The sequence below is a fragment of the Cucurbita pepo genome, chromosome 1 (genome assembly GCF_057944985.1).
Source record: "Cucurbita pepo subsp. pepo isolate OVF chromosome 1, ASM5794498v1, whole genome shotgun sequence".
In the NCBI taxonomy this organism is placed as follows: domain Eukaryota; kingdom Viridiplantae; phylum Streptophyta; class Magnoliopsida; order Cucurbitales; family Cucurbitaceae; genus Cucurbita; species Cucurbita pepo.
The window spans coordinates 918872-937780 of record NC_141798.1 but is presented as its reverse complement, the minus strand read 5'-3'; the positions used below and the strand labels follow the sequence as shown (position 1 = coordinate 937780).

The following is an 18909-nucleotide window of genomic DNA, read 5'->3' as shown; positions in this document are numbered from 1 at the left end:
TATGTGGTCTATGTCTTTATATATACACAATATTGTTGATATATACGAACAAACCTATGGTTTTCAAATTCAATACCTATGCATGTAACATTAGAATTCAACCCTATTGTTTATTTTTTTGTTTAAACTAAGGTGGATAATCATTAATCCCATAGCTGGGTGTAGGCATGTGCATGTAACCTTACTTTTCAACTCTTTTCTCGATGTTGTTAAACGTTAATGTTTTCTTTTTTGGCTATCGTTGTTCTGTGTTTGAGGAACTAGATTTGTCTTTCTAAACCTACGACAGCTCCTGTGGTTCTGGATAATGTCTTTTTGGTCTCAACTATGGATCAAACCTAAAGGGTATGGTTTTAGAGACAACATGTAATAGCCTAAGTCCACCGTTTGTCCTCTTTGACCAGTTACGTATTCCTGTCAGTTTCACTGTTTTAAAACATGTATTAGGGAGAGGTTTCTACACCTTTATAACGAATGTTTTGTTCCTCTCCCTAACCGATGATACTAGCGTTCTTGCTTGCACACCGCCCGGTATCTGGCTTTAATACCATTTGTAACAGTCTAAACCCACTGTTAACAGATATTGTCCGTTGTGGTTCTTTACGTATCGATGTCAGCCTCACGGTTTTAAAACACGTTTGTTAGGGATAGGCTTCCACACTCTTATAAGAAATGTTTTGTTCTCCCCTCCAATTGATGTTGAGATCTCACAATCCACCCATTTGGGGCCAACATCTTTATTGACACACCGTCCCGTGTTTAGCTCTGATACCATTTGTAACAATTCAAACTCACTATGAGCAGATATTGTCTGCTTTGACTCATTACATATCGATGTCAGCCTCAGTTTTAAAACGCGTTTGTTAGGGAGAGGTTTCCACACCCTTATAACGAATGTTTTGTGCTCCCTTCCAATCGATATAGGATCTCACAATCCACCCCTTTGGGAGCCAACATCTTTATTGACACACCGCCCCATGTCTAGCTCTGATATCATTTGTAACAGCCCAAGCTCACCGCTAGTAATATATTATCTGCTTTGGCCCGTTATGTATCACCATCGGCCTCATAATTTTAAAATGCGTATGTTAGTGAGAGTGTTTTATTCCCGTACTCCAACCGACGTGGGGAGGATTTCACACAACAACAGAGGGAGGTGGGTAGGGAGGTGGGTTTGGATTACACAGGAGGGGGCATATAGGCAAAAAAGAAAGGAGTGTTGTTCATTCCATTGACTTGTTCTCCATAAGGAAAATTGAGGAAACATGAGTTATGAGTTAAATGGGTTTGTGAGGGGGAGAGAGCATTGGTGTACATAGAGGGAATTTTATGGAACTCACCGTTAATGCCCACAAAGTAGTGGAGTCACTTTGACATAAGAATGGGAGAGAATTTAGAGGAAGAGGCTCAGAATTGCCTGGTGTGTGTAAGAGATATTTGAAAGAGGTGAAAAGAGAAAGAAGGGTCTCAGAGATTGCACATGGCCTGGGCTGGGCTTGATTGATATGCTATATGCCTATTTTGGCTGTTGCAGTGATGCCTATGCGCCATATTTATGGAGCTGTTTTGCTTGGAAGGTTCATTGGGGAATTTCGTCGAACAGGTTGCGGGGAATAAATGCTCACCACCTTTCTTTTCTTCTTCTTCTTCTTCTTCTTCTTTTTCTCTCATTCTCATTTATGGGGTTTTCTTTTTTTGGGGTCTGAAGCTTTCGTTGTATTAGCCTTTGTTTTGGGATTTGTAAACCCTTTTGCTTTTATTTATTTATTTATATTATTTATATTATTTATTGGTTTCTCACGTGAACTTACCTTTTTCTTTTTTTTGTTCTAATTTCTTTGTCTCTCTCTCTATATATATGGCTACAACACTGTCTTCCATGTTTGGTTCACTTGATTTTACTTTTTGGATAACAGCACGTATTTCTTTAAAAAAAAAATTCAAAAATATTTTTATCCGTCAACTTTTAAAAGTAATATTAAAAAATTTTGAGATAATCTAAGATGTTAATATACATTTTTCGTCCATAAGTTGACGATAATGATTGTTTTGAACATTTTTTTTATGATTGTGAAGGAAGTTAATGTTATTTTTAAATTTTTATGGTATTTTTTTAGCTTAATATTAATGGTAAGGGTATTTTTGAACTTTTTAAATTTTTAAATTTTTAAGAGAATTAGTGAAAGGGTATTTTTGAAACACTGTTAAAAGTTAAGTGACAAAATACTATGTTTCCATCCAAAATTAACAACAAAAGTATTTTTTAGACTTCTTTTTTAGTTTAAGCATGTTATTAAAACTTTTTATTACTAGACATCCACGAACATAGCCATGAGATTGGATATAAACAACACTAGTAACAAAGTGAAGTAGCAAAATTGAGCGTTGTTTGTCGACCATTTAAAGTCTTACAAAATTTCTTTATTTAATTAGAAGGGGAACGACACATTTTTTATAAAAAAAAAAAAAGTTAGCCATGGTGGCACAAAAGTGTTGGTTGTGAATGGGCCAAGGCCAATATGAGCAGCCATTGGGCTGCACCCTGGTATGCACATATCACTTGGAGCCTGAGAGTGCCCATCATGATTGCATCCATATTCATCAAATTTGTTTTATGTTTTAAATTTCATTTGGGTCTTTATATTTTATTTTAGTTTTAAATTTAGTTATTCATTTAAGAAAAAGGAAAGAAAAATCGATAAAAAAACAAAACAATATTTAATATCATCATAATAGTGGAGCGTCATCACGGAACAGATAATTTAGTTTATCCAAAAAAGGTAATACTCGATCCAGAAATTAGACACGCGATTGTTGTGCACATGATTAACGAGATTATACGTTATCGTGTTCTAGATTTGAGGTCTTAGGAATCTTCAACCGTTCTTTGATGTCATAGATCACATTTTAATAAATTCGAGTTGATATATATATATATATATATATTCTGATAAATTGGACAAAAAATAAAAAGAAAAAAAAAGAAAATATAAATGACGACCTTAAATTGACCTCTCGCCCTGTACCCAACAACCAACGAAACCCTTCTACCTAAGCAAAGCTCTTCTCGGTACTGTCTCTTCAACTCCATTTGACTATAAAGAAAGTAAGTGGTTAGGCAAGGCCATCTTCACTGGCTGACCCAGAAGATCATTAAATAGCGCAAGAGGCTTCGGGGTATTCACCCTTCTCATCTTTGATTCTCGCCTTTTTGCTTTGGGTAATCGTTTCTTGTTTCCTTTTTTCTGATGAGTTTATCTTGATTTCTCTTAATTTTTGAGTTCTGATTGAAATTCAACCAGGTTTTGTTACGTAAAGTGGGTGTGTTAAATCTTACTTGCTTTGTGTATTGTGTTTGGGATTGTGGGGGGTTTTTAGTTGTAGATGCTTCATCATTCCCATATTAGCTGAATTCTCCGAAACTGGTTTTATTTGAATTTGTTGAGTTGTGGATGCTTGTTTCAGAATTCGACTTCGATTTAGAGCAAGTAGAAGTACTCGAGGAAGGCACTAAATTATGCAGAGAACTTGAGGTGGAGAACAACAATTGCAATTTCATAACGCTTTCATTTTTGTGAGATTAGCATTTTGCTTTAACTTCGTCTGATTCTCTTGCAGATTGTTGCTTGTTGACACTTTGAGATTGTGTCTGTATTTATAGAGAGTCAAAATGAATGGTTACATGCTGGATCGTGTCATCAAGGATATACTAACTGTGGTTGAGCCGTTGCAAGATGATTGGGCAGCGCGGTTTCAAATCATTAACGAGTTGCGGGATGTCGTGCAATCTGTTGAAATTCTGCGAGGTTCTTCTTGTGATCTTCAGAGTTACTTTTTCAAACTTTGTTCAATCAATGACATGACATTGTTACTTGAGGTTGTTAGCTTTTCATATATGAGATTTTGATTATCTGGTCAAATCAGGTGCAACAATTGACCCATTTGGGTCCTTTGTATCTAACCTATTTTCTCGTTGGGGAGACTTGGATATCTCTGTTCAATTGCACAATGGTTCTTATGTTTCAACTGCGGGGAAGAAGCTTAAGCAGACTTTACTGAAAGATGTTCAAAAAGCATTGAGGAAAAAAGGTGCTCTTCTAATACATTTTACTTCTTTCATTTTCCCCCCATAATTTGCTAACTTAGGAACTCGTAAGACGTTGCTAGGAACGTTTAGGTTAAATCTTTCTTCACATGGTGAAGTATTGTTTCCCTTTTACCATATAGAGTTCCCAAGTCATTGACACAAATAGAAAAGGAGGTTGGTATCCTGGTGTATAATGAATGTAGGTTATTTTTTAGCAATAGAATGTGTTAGCCACCTTGCTACAGGACCAGCCTGCCTATTTATAATCGGGTTACTCCGAGTGTGGTGAGTGTTGGCTGCGCGGGAGGATCGATTTCTTTTGGATTTATGTTTTCTTATTCCTTGAGAATTTCTTTCTGCAGGTGGATGGTACAAGCTACAATTAATCGCTCATGCAAGAGTTCCCATTTTGAAGATCGAAAATATTCAGCACAACATTTCTTGTGATATTTCCATTGATAATCTTGTGGGGCAAATCAAGTCTAAAATTTTGTTGTGGCTTAATGACATAGATGGGCGCTTCCATGATATGGTTATGCTTGTATGTTCTTTTGGCATTGTCGAACTTGTCAACTCCCTTTCCAAAAAGTGCTTCAATGTAGTAATTATCCTCTCTAGCTTTGTGTAGGTCAAAGAATGGGCAAAAGCGCATGACATCAACAATCCAAAACAGGGGACTTTCAATTCATACTCTCTCAGTTTGCTTGTGATCTTTCATTTGCAGGTGGTTTTTCTTCCAATGCTGTTATGTCAAATGCTAAAATTTATGAACCTTACATCTTAGATTGCTTGAGCTTAGTACATATCTGCTATGACATACTTGAATCCATTGTTCATGCCCTTCTTGGGCGATCTTCGATTTCTGCTTTTTTTTTTTTCTTCCTTCACTAGCTTACTTGAAGTTTTTTGCAGACATGCTCCCCGGCCATCTTTCCTCCTCTTAAAGACATATATCCAGGAAATGTTGCCGACAATCTCAAAGGTACTTTTGCTTAGAATTTGTTGTCTTGTGCATTCTTAATTGCTTTATCTGGCAAGGATGAGGAATGCTTATGAACATTCGAATGATAGATGTTTCTAATCCTTTAATCAATTAAGCTATGCTAAGGTCAATATGTACTTAGAACTTATGCAAATACATTTGTAACTCAAAGGAATACTCGTGTGTATTAGTCGAGGTGTGTGCATAAAAGAAATGAGACCGATCAATAAGTCTAAAATATTAGTTTATGAATTGAAATACGAAGTAATGTGGCATGTATGTATTTAACCAGGTGTGAGGGCTGAAGTTGAGCAAGAAATTGCACAGACATGTGCAGCCAACATAGCCAGGTTCAAATCAAGAACAGTCAACAAAAGTTCTTTGTCTGACCTTTTCATTTCATTCCTTGCAAAGGTAATATCTTAGTTAAATTATTGTTCTTGCATCTTGTTAGTTTTAACATTTGTTGAATTATAATCTCTATACTTTTGTAAAATGATCCATTTCAGCTTCTAGTTAAATAGAGCATGCAATAATTATATTGTTTTGGCACCTGATTTTGTGATGATAATTAGCTAGCTAGTCATGTTTGTTGTCTCTGTAACTATCACAATCTTTCATTGTTATTGCTTTGTCTTGTGCAGTTTTCAGATTTAAGTTCAAAGGCATCGGAGCTAGGAATTTGTCCTTACACGGGACAATGGTTGGAAATAGAAAGCAATATGAGATGGTTGCCAAAAACATATACAATATTTGTAATATCTCTCTCCCTCTCTTTATGTCATCTCATGCTTTACATAAGCGGCATTTCATTTGCCTATGATCTGATGTTGTGGTGGGGTTCGGGATGGCTGTACAGATTGAAGATCCATTTGAGCAACCAGAAAATACAGCCAGGGGTATTAATGCGAGGCAATTGATGAAGATTTCTGAAGCATTTCAGAGCACCCATTTTAGGCTCACCTCAGCTCATCTGCATCCAAATTATATCCTAAATGATTTAGCCCGACCTCATGTATCGCAATTGATCATTAAGTCATCTGGATCTGCTAGTGTCCCAGCGTTTAATATTGGTAATTACCCCCCAATTCGTCCACAGTTTCACCAAGCCAGAGTTACACACTCCCGTCCATATATTCAACATCAGTTCCAAAACAATGCCCCAAGGTTCACTATGGGAAACTCCCCCTCAATCAACGCACAGGTACCCCATACTGGAACTACACAGTCTCGCCCATCAGTTCAACACAAACCCCCGAATGGCGTACGTGTGAGCAATCCTAATAGTTCGAAAGTGGGGGAGCCCTCAAAACCCTCGAGGAGTTCTAATGGTCAAGGCCAGCAAAAGTGGAGGCCAAGATTTCAGAGACAGGTACTGTGAACTACATTGTTTGACCTTTGCTTTTGTACACATACTTGGCTAAGAAAGCTCAATTGCTCCCCACATGGCCATTCTCTGTTACATTATCCTTTTCGTTGCATTTCTTTGTGCTTACACAGCTGGGGTTTGATAGGGAGGTCACTCAAGCCATTAATATCCCATTTTTAGTTGAGAGACATTGCTTGTAATGATACCCCATTTTTCTGTTAATCTATACCTTTATTCTGTCTCCTCCATCGAGGTTAAAGACCGAGTATGACTAGATGGGGTATAGAATTTCTAGCATTGGCATTTAATTTAACTTGCGAGTTAAACAATTACAGCAAATGGCCTATTCGTGGTTTCCATCATTTACTTTCTCGTTGTCTCACATTAGCATTGTGGCCCTCTGGTTTTCATTTGTCTTTAATTTCTGTTCCTATCTTGTTGGTTTAAACCCTTTCAGTTGATCATCGACTCGAAACATGTCAATAGAAAATAGATTTCAAGTAATGCCCTTCAATTGCACCTGAAGTTTTAGGACATTTTTAGTGATCTACCTTCAAAAGGTCATAAGCGCAAACTGGCCCACAATTTTATTGTAGATATCAGAACAAATGCATATAAACAGCAATGGCGGCACTACAGCAAAATCTTTTCAGAGCGATTGAATGCGTTAATGATAATTGATGAGTATGATGAATTGTTGCACAATCTCTAGTTCTGCAATGATGCTATGTCACATTCTCTTTATACCGAAGTATGCATTAGTTTGATGCTTTCTTGGCCTCTGGAGATGGACATTAGCCTGTGTTTACCTGATTCTCATTTTCAGGAATGAGCTGAAGAAACTGTGCTTAAGATGTCCAGAAATCTTCACGCACGCAGGAGGCGTTTTCCCCCAATCAGTATCCTATAGCTCGCGTGGGATCCTTCGGAGGTAACACGCCAACCCATCGCCTTTCCGATTGCCTGAAGCTCATCCATGATACCAACAGGGCCACATTATCTAAGTATTCTTTCATTCACCCAACTCTCCGTAATCTCAGGTTCGTAATCCCCCACCTCAAATTCATCAGCCATCCTTCCATTCTCGTTCACGATCCCGAATCTCTGCACTCAAACAGGTGCCGGATCTCTACAATAACTTCGATACCGCCAATGTTAATATTTTACACGTTCTACATAATACTTTGTTTTAATTCAACCAATAGAACTAGTGCAATTCATTCATTCGCCCTGCGAACCAATAAAAAATCAGTTAAAGAAAAATTATTTAATCGAGCTAGAAATAGTACATTATCTTAAATATATTTGATATGGCAACAGAGTTCTGTAAGATGTCAAACATATTATTCGCCTATGGTAATGCATGAATCGAGACCATCATCCCAAATATAAGCAGAAAAAAGAAAGGTCAATGCAGCAGATTGAGGACGAAACATATTTTACTCCAAAACCAACATACTCGTCTAACATTATCCACCAAAAGAAAACTTTATAGTGATAGTTATGATATTACATCAAGATTCTTCAAATCACCATTTATAAGCCTAAAACACTTGAATATAAGAGAAAGTGTTCTAACTTATAAGATGTGGTATAAATATAATCTACCTCAATCAGGAACTGCTATCTACTGTCCCCATTACTACTTTATAGGATTTCTTCCTAATAGCCTCTGACCATTAAAGAATGAGTACATACATAAATGTACATGCACATGGATGAAAGCTATTGTCTATGCATTTACAATTGAATCTAACATTTTGAAAGGAGGGGCAGCTAACTAACAAAACTTTGTCCAATGTCGGAAAGAGGGTCGGAATTCAGGTGGGTGATTCGGCCAGAAGCAGGGTGTGCCACCATCCACAGGCAACGTTCGTAGGAGTCCAATTTTCGATCGGGACTTCAACAGGGATATTACGGTCGATTACATCACCCAAACCCAGCTGCAGTGTGTAAATGGAAACTTCTAAGAAAACAACTTATAAACATGCATTTATGAAGAGGACATGAAAAACTGCAGAATATTTGTGACAGTATTTTTAAGGAACAAGAAAACAAGGAATCAAACCAACATACCTGGCCATACTTGTTCCAACCCCAGCAGAACACTTTCCCATTGTCTAGAAATTGGAGAAAGAAGACGTTAGAATGAATATCACAAAAATGAGTATCCAACAATCCAAATTCTTAGTGCATAAAGTTTAGAGAAGTCCAGTTATAACATAGTTCTTTAGAAGTTCTTGGTGACCCTTCGACTTAAACAGGTATATCTTCCTCCTTTCTTCCTTGCGTTCTACTAGATGTCTTCTAAAAACAGACAATTACTTCAGAACCTAGAGGTTTAAAAGAAGAAAAAAAACACAGATCGACTAGATCTTCTATGAAGTTCTAACATAAAATGTCTATCTCTCCCCAACAAATAATGTAACACTTCAAGCCCATCAAGCCCAAGCCCACCATTAGCAAATATTGTCCTCTTTGACTTTCCCCTTCGGGCTTCCCCTCAAGATTTTAAAATGCGTATGTAAGGGAGAAGTTTCCAATTCCCCTCTCCAACTGACGTGGGATCTCACAATACACCCCCTTTGAGGGCCTAGCGTCCTCGCTGACACACCGCCCAGTGTCTGGCTATGATACCATCTGATACAGCCCAAACCCACCGATGGCACATATTGTCTCTTTGGGATTTCCCTTTCGAGCTTCCCCTCAAGGTTTTAAAACGCAACTGCTATGGATTGGTTTCCACACCCTTATAAGGAATGCTTTGTTCCCCTCACCAACCGATGTGAGATCTCATATTTGATGATGACTAGCTTTTAGTTTTAGTCTGTTCCTAAAGTTTTGTGAATTCCCACCGGAAGCACCAACAAGCTTTGGACTTCTGTACCATTATTGCTTATAATTTCTCACTTCTAATTTAAAGTTCAGAAATTTGAACTTTTTCATCCCAGTAAATTAAAGACTGGGTCTTATGAATCAAAAAGCACATAGAATAGTACCAAGTAAACAATGAAGTACCTGTTACTATAGCACTATGACGAGCCCCACACGATACAACCTTTGCGTTTACATTTTCCACACTTGCTGCATCTAGAAGTCTTGGAAGTGTCTGAATGAATGGTTGGAAACAAAAGAAGACATAGCCATAAATTACTTTGTTCTGCTTTAGAATGCATACTATCATAGAAATCTGATCGAGGATGCCTGCTGGCATGATCTGACAAGTTGAAGCGGTTAGTAAAGCATACCTCAGCTTGATCAGCACCTGTTCCTAACTGCCCAAACTGATTTCCTCCAAATGAGTATACATCACCATCAGCAGATATACAGACTGTGTGCCACAGTCCAGCAGCAACACTCTCGATCCGGATACCGAGTAACGAGGATACACATGTTGGACTTAACTCATCATCTGTACACCCTTGCCCACACTGTAAGACATAAATTAAGCCAAAAATATAGCAGCAGCACAAGAAGTAGAGATAAAGTCCAGGAAAAGGAACAGAAAGAATTATCTCTTTTCAATTGAACTTGATCTTGATCTACGTATCTTTTTCTCCACCATTTTCTACTTTACCTACAGATGGATTCTGAAGATTGATCAATTGTCAAAATATTAAACTCCAGCTGATGTTGGGTCGTACAAAGGATCAAACTATTTAACTTGCAAATGAAATAGACATGGCTATTAGGTAATAAGTGAAAAAGAACAGAAAAAGAAATTAATGAATAGAACATGTCTAGCACACCAAATTGTAATAGCGTACTTCACGGTGGAAAAGGCTAAGGCATGAACAACCAGCACAAGAAAGATGCCCACATATTGTCTTACCGCAAATGAAGTACGCATGATCATGTAACAAAAAGGAAATTCTCACAATGAGAAGTGATGGAATGGAATGAAGACGGCAGGAGGAAAGTACTAAAACGAAATGAAGCACGTGATTAACATGATAAATTCACCTGTCCATACAGTCCCCAACCGAATGTTAGCAGCGCTCCAGCATCTGTGGCATAAAAAATCAAATACATGAAGCTTATCACTTAAAGTGGACAATATGACAAACATAGATGTATAGGTTAATCAAGCATCATATTTCATAAGGATACAGCGACTGATGAAGCAACAGAAAGTTTATGCAGCTACTTTATGTCAGGAAAAGAAACATCACAAAACCTGTAACTGCTGCACTATGACGTCCTCCACAAGCAATTCCCTTCACATAGCTTCCTGGAATTCTACTACCGTGACCCTCTAAACTTGCACTTCCTCGAGCAAGAGCCATGGCTCTATCTTTGCCAAAAGAAGGTGACTCGATGCAAGGTATAGGATGTGGAGAGGAAACCATACGTATGCGGGAACCCAAACCTAGCTGTCCTTCTCCACCATAGCCCCAACCCCAGACCTGTCCCATATCTGAAACTTTGAAGACATTAGGGTGCATTATATGCTTTGTATTTCATGTTATTCTAATAAAGTATTCCAAGTTCCTTGACCAATTAATTTTTTATGACTCCAAAATACAACTTAAGTGGATCAAATAGAATCAGCTAGGAAAAGTTTGGACCAAATTGAGTTCGAATACATGAGGGGGACGAGTGGACAGAATTTATATATACTAAACCAGACTTACCTGACAATGCTAGCGTATGACGCCCTCCAGCTGATACAGAGGTTATTCTCACCCCAGGATTAAGAGTGACAAGACAGGGAAGTGCAGAGAGAGTGTCATCACTTGACGACGAGCTCTCAGCTGCAAGCTTTGCCGATGAAACCCGTCTCCTCTTTGTACTTTCTGCTCCACCACCTCTAGCTTCAATATTGGAAACAACACCACCAGTAGATCGTGCAGCTTGTAAACGAGGACTTGCTGCCACAAAGAACATGAAAGGGCAGTGAGAAAAACTTTGAAGATCCCCTTATGATAACTAAGTTCGTGCAGTACCTTGATCTATCACGGAAGAGGACTGCCTTTCTAATACATCCTTTTCATAGCCAGCCCCAACAGACAGATCACCCAAGATCTTTCCAGAGGGAACACATTCTTTCCATCCCCATGTGTAGACCTCTCCTCTATCTGTACATACACAGTAGAAAATGCACTAGAAAGGTTCACTTAGCAATACAATAATCATTCAAACTATCTCACAGATCTCATAGGAAATAAAAATCCTCTTTTCGCTAAATGACAAGCCATCTAATTCCTTCATATATAAAAATTCATTTACATTTTCTATTGTGTGCATTTATTATTATTACCATTATTTGGGGGGGGACTTTGCGCTTAAGGAAATGATGCGTCTCGCACTTTCAAATCACTAGAAATGGTTTACCTGTAATTGCAACACAATGGGCCCAACCAGCTGCTGCTTTTACTATAGAAACTTCTGTTGGAAGAGGAAAAGGCTCCGGAGTTTCCTTGAGAAAAACATTGAAATATGCTCACAGGTAAGAACATTAAGAACTAACTGTAAAACATTTAAATTCAATGCACATTGTGTATGGCTTATACCCCATGCTTCCCAGATGTCACATAGCTTTGACCAAGATCATCTGTAGAGCCCCATGTAATGAGTTTTCCAGATGCTGATTAAATGAGAAAAACATAAGAGTAAATATCAAATAAAAGAAAGAACTACAATGTGAAGAAAACTATATAATCCATTATTCGCAGTCATAAACAATCATTGAAGGCAACAAACGTGAGGACCGGTAGTTAAATGAAGTGTTGAGTACACGATAGAGAACAAAATGTAATTAATAGAACTACACAGATCAAGAACTGAAAAGACATTGGGAAGTAAAATTGTTATGGATTAAAGAAGAAAAACAATGCATAAGAAACAACAATTCCTCGTCAAATAAAAAGAAGAAGATACACCGCTTCAATCTAGAGAAGGGAAAGAAAAAACTCACAGGAAAGAATACAGATTGAGTCAAGACGAATAAAAATCAGCACCTCGCTCAGAAATTACAGGGGAACAAAAAAGAACTCTATTCGCTCTATGCAAATATAAGTTCAATCAAAACAAAACATCGAAAACAAGAAAAAACTCTGAAGCAAAATGAGTTTTGAGTATTAACCATTTCAGAACAAGCATTTTCAGATTTCCAAAATCCCCAAGAACTCAAAACTCACTTCCTCGCTACATTGAACAAAATTTCAGCCGCCAAAAAGCACACCCCACAACATAATAGACTTACATTCACCATATCAACAAAATCCAGCAATGCAAGAACTCACAAAACCCCGACACAAACCAGAACAAGACACACACACACACACATACACACAATCCCAAAAATAATAACAAAAAAGAAAAGAAAAGATGATTCAAAGAAAAATCACCAGAAATGGCCATGGCGAACCCACAACCGCCACCACAGACATCCCTCCAAACTTGACCGTCAGTGCCATCCTTTCCCGGAAGTCGAACCACCACCGGACACAGCAACGGTGTCCTCTGCGGCAAAGCTCCGGGAAGATACCCCCACATAAACACAATCTTGTTCTCTTTAACATCCTCTTCCATTTTCACTATCCCTTCTTCTCCTCTGTTCCCCTCGCCAATCATATCGATTTACTCCAAAGAAAAAGAGTAAATTACGAAAGATCCAACAAAGCAAAGGTGCCAGTTTCTTTCGAGGTCTCGGATTTTGGTGCGGTTTCCACGCAAACAGAGAGCAATTTCAATTTGGAGTTTGGTGGACTTGAGGAAGTGATATGGAAGAAGAATGAAGTGCCCTAAGTTCAACACACTAAAAAAAAAAAAAAAAAAAAAAAAAAAAAAAACATAAAAGGAACCGTATCATTTTCAGGGGAATGGAGAGTGCCACGTCGGATGCTTATGTGGTACTCTTGACACATGGCGCGATTTGAGCCATCAGATCCCTCAATGATTTGTAGCCAGGAATTACCGGGAAGTTTCTGGAAGGTCAGCTCCTTTTTCCCCCCCTCAAACCTTCACAGGCCATGTTTGGTCTGTGTCGTGGCAGTTTCTTAGCCTTTCACGTGTCGGAAATTCGCTCGAAGTCTAATCATTATGAATTGCCACGTTTTGGTTTCAGCTACTGGACCCCTTTAACGCACCTATATACGTCATCGGTGTGGGGTCCTGTCTATTTTGCCAATAGTTCGTTTATTTTATTTATTTTTATTTATTTTTTAATGAAAATTGAGTACCAAAAAGGGGTAAAAGTGGTTAAAATTATTATATGTTAAAAAAGCCTGAATATATCGAATAGAAAAGCGTTACAGAACAACACATGATGAAATCTCAACCACTAAATAAATTGTCTTTTAAAAAATAAAAAATAAATAAAAAGTTAGTGGTGAATTGATGGATAGGGCTTATACAAAGCCACGAGATTCGGGCTATTGACGCTTCTTGATTTTGGGCCTCAAATTATGGGCCCGCTCCATCCTATCGGGCCCATATTTGAATGACGTGTAACTCCGACACCGTTTTGTTCATCGATCAAATGATTAGGTGCGGCTGGTCCCACGGGAAGATCCGATAGGCATTCAGTGGCTTCTTTACGATCATGAATCAAGTGGTGCATAGGGCCTCGACGAATGCATTATTCTTGAGCGGTTGAGATTCAATGATTGAATGGGTCAGCTGAACGACATGTGGTTATAGTCTTAAATTTTCCCTTCGACATGTCGCCCCTACCACTATCACTTAACGCAAAGCTCCCGCTTCTAGCCAATTAGAAATTCTCCCCGTGCATTCCGTACATTTGGGGGTTGAATTATTGAAGAATTATTTTTATTCAATTTAATTTTATTTAAACAATCCCATTTTTATTTTATAAGCTTATTAAAAATAAGTCGAGACAAGCATAGAATTAATTGCAATATAAAATAATTAGATTCTTTCCAAAAAAAAAAAAAAACAATTTTTAGCACGTAAATCTATCATAAAATAAAATTTATGCCTTTTAATGTAAATTTAACGAATAATTCAATAAAATTAAAAATTTAGCGTAATAATTTTAGGGATAAAATTATATTTAACCGAAATAAAATTAATAGTAAATAAAATAAATAAATAAAAAGTCAAAGATCGGCAATTTATTAAAATAATTTTTTTTAACAACTTTTTCTTGAAGTTAAAGGATAGGATATTTGTAATATCATTATATCCCAACAAACAAGTGGATGTGTTTGGTTTTCTAAGACATATTTATCAAAATTTTATAACAATTATTATATAGATTATTTAATATGTCACGTAATTGATTTGTCGGCTAATTTTTTATTAATTAATTATTATCAACAAAATATATATATATATATACTTTTATTATATTAATTTATGATAATTATTGATTAGAAGTTAAAAAACAATTAGAAGTTTTACCTTGTAAATAAATATGTTAATGATGTCTCCTTCAAAGTTTTGAAATTTCGAAGATAAATTAAAAAATTCCAAACTTAAATAAAAATATTAACTTTCAAATGAGACTTAAAAATTAGCAAATTATATAAAAAATATTAAAATAACAAATTTGATCATCTTTAAGGAACCCAAGTAGGGACATTTGTTAAAGGACGAAATAGAAAATGGAATAAATAGAGAAAATGGTGTCTGAGCCCGGGTTCGAACCGGGGACCTCTAGTGTGTGAGACTAGCGTGATAACCAACTACACCACCCAGACTGATATGTTCAATTGTTATTTTTAAAATATAATTAACCATGTCTACACGCCAATGGATACCATCACAAGATGTCTAAGATTTATTAAACTATATTATTATATCAATATTTGAATTGAAATAATTCTATATTTTCAATTCGAGTGCATTATGATTAATTATTATTATTATCGAAGATCATTTTAATTATGGAGAAGTACACCATCCATCAGTTTTAAGATTTTTTTAGATGTTATTTAATTTTAGTTAAAAAAAATTCAAAGTATGATTATTATTTTTTAATTCATTTTTATAATACAGTTTGAATAATTTTAGTTAGTAGATAATCTAAAATAAAAAGAATCTCAATTATTGAGATTAGGGTACACAGTTTTTTTTATTATTTAACAAATATTATTTTTATGCATTTATTTATCAAATATTAAATCATGTTTAATGCCACTATTATTATAATAGATCATCATTAATCACCATGTTGTTGGTAATTAAATATTTTCAGGTTCATTGACGTTCAAAATTATGAGAGAATATATTTTTTAAAATTAAGATCTTAAAATTTAACCAAATGGAAGAGGGGTTACGAAAAGTCATAAATGCCCCATCAGTTCGAAAAAGTAAAAGAAAAAAAAAATACGTATGTCTGAGCCCGGGTTCGAACCGGGGACCTCTAGTGTGTGAGACTAGCGTGATAACCAACTACACCACCCAGACTCTTTTGTTTAGGAGTAACATCTAAAATAATATATAGTATTTTTGTTAATTTATTATAAAAGAATCGTATTTCTTCCGATATATTCAAAATGGACAAGAATTAATAATTAATAATTTTAAAGGAAACTGTCAAAGTTGTGTTTGATTAAGAAAGGTTGAAAATAAAATTTTCTCCGACCATTTTTCTTCTTTAGGTAAAAAAATTAACCTTCTAGTTTAATGAGGAAGAAGAATAGTCTTTCCATTTCTTACCTTTTTTTATCTTTAAATAAGGTTAAGACGAGTTAGACGAGATTAAATTAGAATGTCTTGAAATGGAACACGTATAATTCTTGCCTCTTTAAAAGACCTATAACAAGGTCGACTTCAACGTCACAATGAAACTAACTATAGGATCGACCTAAACTTTACCGGGCAAGATTGGTGAGTTCCATTTGGGCTTCTTCTTCTACTCTCCTCTATATCGTGACTCAATTTTTTGTGTTGACTTAAATTTATCCTCCGTTAAAATTTTCTTATGAATTTCACGTATGATTTTTTTTGTAATTTCAACGTTTATTTCAACGTTTTATTATGTTGAAAAAAATAAAAAACGTGGGTCATGGTTATGGATTTTAAATTTTCTAAAGTTCTTTTAATATATGAATATTATATTTGAAGGTTGATTTGAAGTTTTGTCAAAAACAATTAACTACAAAGACAAACATATATTTAAAATAAATAAATAAATAAATAAATATATATAGATAAACATGAAAGTTGACTAAATATTAAAAAAAGATGAAATAAAATTGAGAGCAATAGCCAATCTGATTCATTAATTAGTGAATCGGATCACATGTGCTTAGCTTAATCCATTTTGTTTTAAAATTGTATGTATTTAAAAAAATATATATAATGAATAAATTGAAGAAAAATACCCAAAATATTACGATAAAAGGCGTAAGGAAAGAGGCAGTGAGGAGGAGGCGGCGGCGGGCAGAGTGGCGTTGCCCGCATTTGACAATTCCAATTTCCAATTCAAAATTCAATTTCCAATTCAAAATTAATCAAATCCCATCTTCTTCAACCTCAATTCCCCTCTGCAACTTCCTCCCTCCCTCTCTCATCCTTCAACAATGGCTTCCTACATCACTTTCTCTCTCCTCCTCTCTCTCTCTCTTCTCTCCGCCGCCTCCCCTTCCCCCTATCTCTCCCCCATTTTCTCCAGAAACTATAACGCCATGTCCACAACGTTAAAGATCTTCACCTACATCCCATTCAAACCTGTCTCCTTTCCTTCCCCTGCCGAATCGCTTTTCTACAAATCGCTTCTCGACAGCCCCTACTCTACTCACGATCCTGACCACGCGCACTTCTTTTTTATTCCTTTTTCTCCCGATACTTCCACGCGCTCTCTTGCGCGTTTGATTCGCACGCTCCGTTCTGAGTTGCCCTATTGGAATCGGACTCTTGGCGCTGATCACTTCTTTCTCTCGTCGTCTGGCGTTCGCTATGTCTCTGATCGGAACATTGTCGAATTGAAGAAGAATGCTATTCAGGTCTCTGGTGGGCCCGTGCCGGTTGGGAATTTTATTTCTCATAAGGACATTACGTTGCCGCCGGTTTTCGATTCGTCGGAGTTTTCTTCTTCTTGGGTTCCGGCTCCGGGGACGGAGAGGGTGTTGGGTTTCGTCGGGTATGGGTGGGTGAGAGATCGGGTTTTGGTGAAGGAGTTGATTGAGGATCCTGAGTTTTTTATGGAGTCTGAGCCGCCGCCGTCGTCGCCGTCGGAGAGGAGGAATTACGGGGAGAGATTGGGGAAAAGTGATTTTTGTTTGTTTGAATACGGCGGTGGGGGTGTTGTTTTGAGGATTGGGGAGGTGTTGCGATATGGGTGTGTGCCGGTGGTTATTTCTGACCGTCCGATTCAGGACTTGCCGTTGATGGACGTGTTACGGTGGCAGGACATGGCGGTGTTCGTCAATGGCGGCAAAGGAATTGAAGGAGTGAAGAGAGTATTGAGGCGCGTGGATGAGGAGAGTCTCGTAAAAATGAAGAGACTGGGTGCGGCGGCGGCACAGCATTTTGTGTGGAACTCACCGCCTCAGCCGTTGGATGCTTTCAATACGGTGGCGTATCAGCTTTGGTTGAGAAGGCATACCATCAGATACGCCGAGAGAAAAGAGTGGGCCCAGAGTTGAAAAATGGAAGTTACGTTTGCATGGGGTTTGGACTTTTAATTAATTGTAATTTTTTTAGTGAATATATGAAAAAAAAAAAATAATAATAATAGTAGTAGTTGAATTTTTTGTTAAAAATATTTAATGTGAAAATAAACATGTACTGCATTAATAAAGTTGGGTTATATGAATTGGTCTAGATTTAAATAAATTAAAATTTTAATGATTTTTTTTTAATTCATGAATTGAATTGAATTGTCTATATTTCTTAATTAAAAATATCTATTTTTATAAGCCATATATTTAAACGTGAAGGTAGGGTAAAAAAAAATTGACATACGCAAATTTGATATATATATATATATATATCATGAACCAAGAGTTTGGAGGTTCAAATCTCCATCTCTACGTATAGTTGAACTAAAAAAATAATTGATAGGTAATTCGATGCAACATGTCACTTAAATTAAGCAAGATGACATAATAAAAACATAACATGAGAACACGAGTAGGTAGGTCATAGTTGGGACATTGATATGATAACAAAACTCGTGTCAGTAAAGTAGAGTAATTACAAACCTAGTGGATGTGAGTAGAAATGTCTATAGATGCACGGAATAGGCATAGCTTGACTTGACTTGTGGAGTCCTCACACCCTTGCCGTTTTAAATAAGTCAATTTAACCCCTTTTTAACTAAGTATTACTCCGCATAAACCATAGTCGGGTTAAATTTTTTTTAGTTTGAGTTAAATTTTTGAAAAACAAAAAATTAGACTCAAGCATATTGCCATTTTTTTTATTTGGTCAACTCGACTGAACGTAAAATTATAATCAAACTCTACCCTACACAACAGCATACATTCTCGAACCCAACAGCTCTTTGTTTGAACTTTCACTGTCCTCGAACACAAACCTCGTAAAACAACTACACAT

At 36.6% G+C, this 18909-nt stretch overlaps 3 protein-coding genes and 2 non-coding genes across 7 annotated transcripts; 2 read left to right on the top strand and 3 right to left on the bottom strand.

The window, feature by feature from the left end:
* The first annotated feature begins 3022 nt into the window (after positions 1–3022).
* HESO1 (Nucleotidyltransferase family protein) lies at positions 3023–7689 on the top strand. Of its 3 annotated transcripts, XM_087121828.1 has the most exons (11): positions 3023–3220; positions 3466–3533; positions 3619–3806; positions 3925–4089; positions 4450–4628; positions 4716–4811; positions 5000–5069; positions 5362–5483; positions 5714–5824; positions 5929–6441; positions 7265–7689. In XM_087121828.1, the coding sequence occupies exons 3-11, from the start codon at positions 3671–3673 to the stop codon at positions 7268–7270; spliced, it is 1398 nt and encodes a 465-aa protein (XP_086977954.1). In that variant the 5' UTR covers positions 3023–3220; positions 3466–3533; positions 3619–3670; the 3' UTR covers positions 7271–7689. The 3 variants fall into 3 exon arrangements, with proteins under 3 accessions (XP_086977954.1, XP_023553678.2, XP_023553685.2); XM_023697910.2 differs by lacking the exon at positions 7265–7689 and having other exon boundaries at positions 5929–6800; XM_023697917.2 differs by lacking the exon at positions 7265–7689 and having other exon boundaries at positions 3026–3177; positions 5929–6800.
* A 218-nt stretch (positions 7690–7907) lies between these two features.
* On the bottom strand, positions 7908–13192 carry LOC111801933 (ultraviolet-B receptor UVR8). The gene is made up of 11 exons (XM_023686177.2): positions 12789–13192; positions 11952–12025; positions 11773–11857; positions 11385–11516; positions 11073–11309; positions 10616–10855; positions 10402–10445; positions 9687–9869; positions 9457–9547; positions 8515–8558; positions 7908–8381 (listed from the first exon to the last, which is right to left on the bottom strand). Exons 1-11 carry the CDS (start codon positions 13012–13014, stop codon positions 8259–8261), a joined length of 1479 nt encoding a protein of 492 aa, XP_023541945.2. The 5' UTR covers positions 13015–13192; the 3' UTR covers positions 7908–8258.
* Positions 13193–15030: 1838 nt separating this feature from the next.
* On the bottom strand, positions 15031–15104 carry TRNAV-CAC (transfer RNA valine (anticodon CAC)). The gene has a single exon. It is a non-coding gene; the product is annotated as a tRNA-Val (tRNA).
* A 635-nt stretch (positions 15105–15739) lies between these two features.
* TRNAV-CAC (transfer RNA valine (anticodon CAC)) lies at positions 15740–15813 on the bottom strand. The gene has a single exon. It is a non-coding gene; the product is annotated as a tRNA-Val (tRNA).
* A 1223-nt stretch (positions 15814–17036) lies between these two features.
* On the top strand, positions 17037–17996 carry LOC111802028 (putative glycosyltransferase At5g03795). The gene has a single exon (XM_023686289.2). It carries the CDS (start codon positions 17037–17039, stop codon positions 17994–17996), a length of 960 nt encoding a protein of 319 aa, XP_023542057.2.
* The last annotated feature ends 913 nt before the right edge of the window (positions 17997–18909 follow it).

What these genes read in the sequence shown, in the direction of transcription:
- LOC111801933 (XM_023686177.2), bottom strand. Translation starts at nt 13,014, where the DNA reads ATGATTGGCGAGGGGAACAGAGGAGAAGAAGGGATAGTGAAAATGGAA. An exon ending in GTTCGCCATGGCCATTTCTG is followed by an intron (nt 12,026 to 12,788) that starts GTGATTTTTCTT and finishes TCATTTAATCAG; the next exon opens with CATCTGGAAAACTCATTACA. An exon ending in CCATTGTGTTGCAATTACAG is followed by an intron (nt 11,517 to 11,772) that starts GTAAACCATTTC and finishes GTGTATGTACAG; the next exon opens with ATAGAGGAGAGGTCTACACA.
- LOC111802028 (XM_023686289.2), top strand. Translation starts at nt 17,037, where the DNA reads ATGTCCACAACGTTAAAGATCTTCACCTACATCCCATTCAAACCTGTC.
- HESO1 (XM_023697910.2), top strand. Translation starts at nt 3,671, where the DNA reads ATGAATGGTTACATGCTGGATCGTGTCATCAAGGATATACTAACTGTG. An exon ending in TCCATGATATGGTTATGCTT is followed by an intron (nt 4,629 to 4,715) that starts GTATGTTCTTTT and finishes AGCTTTGTGTAG; the next exon opens with GTCAAAGAATGGGCAAAAGC. An exon ending in CAAAAACATATACAATATTT is followed by an intron (nt 5,825 to 5,928) that starts GTAATATCTCTC and finishes ATGGCTGTACAG; the next exon opens with ATTGAAGATCCATTTGAGCA.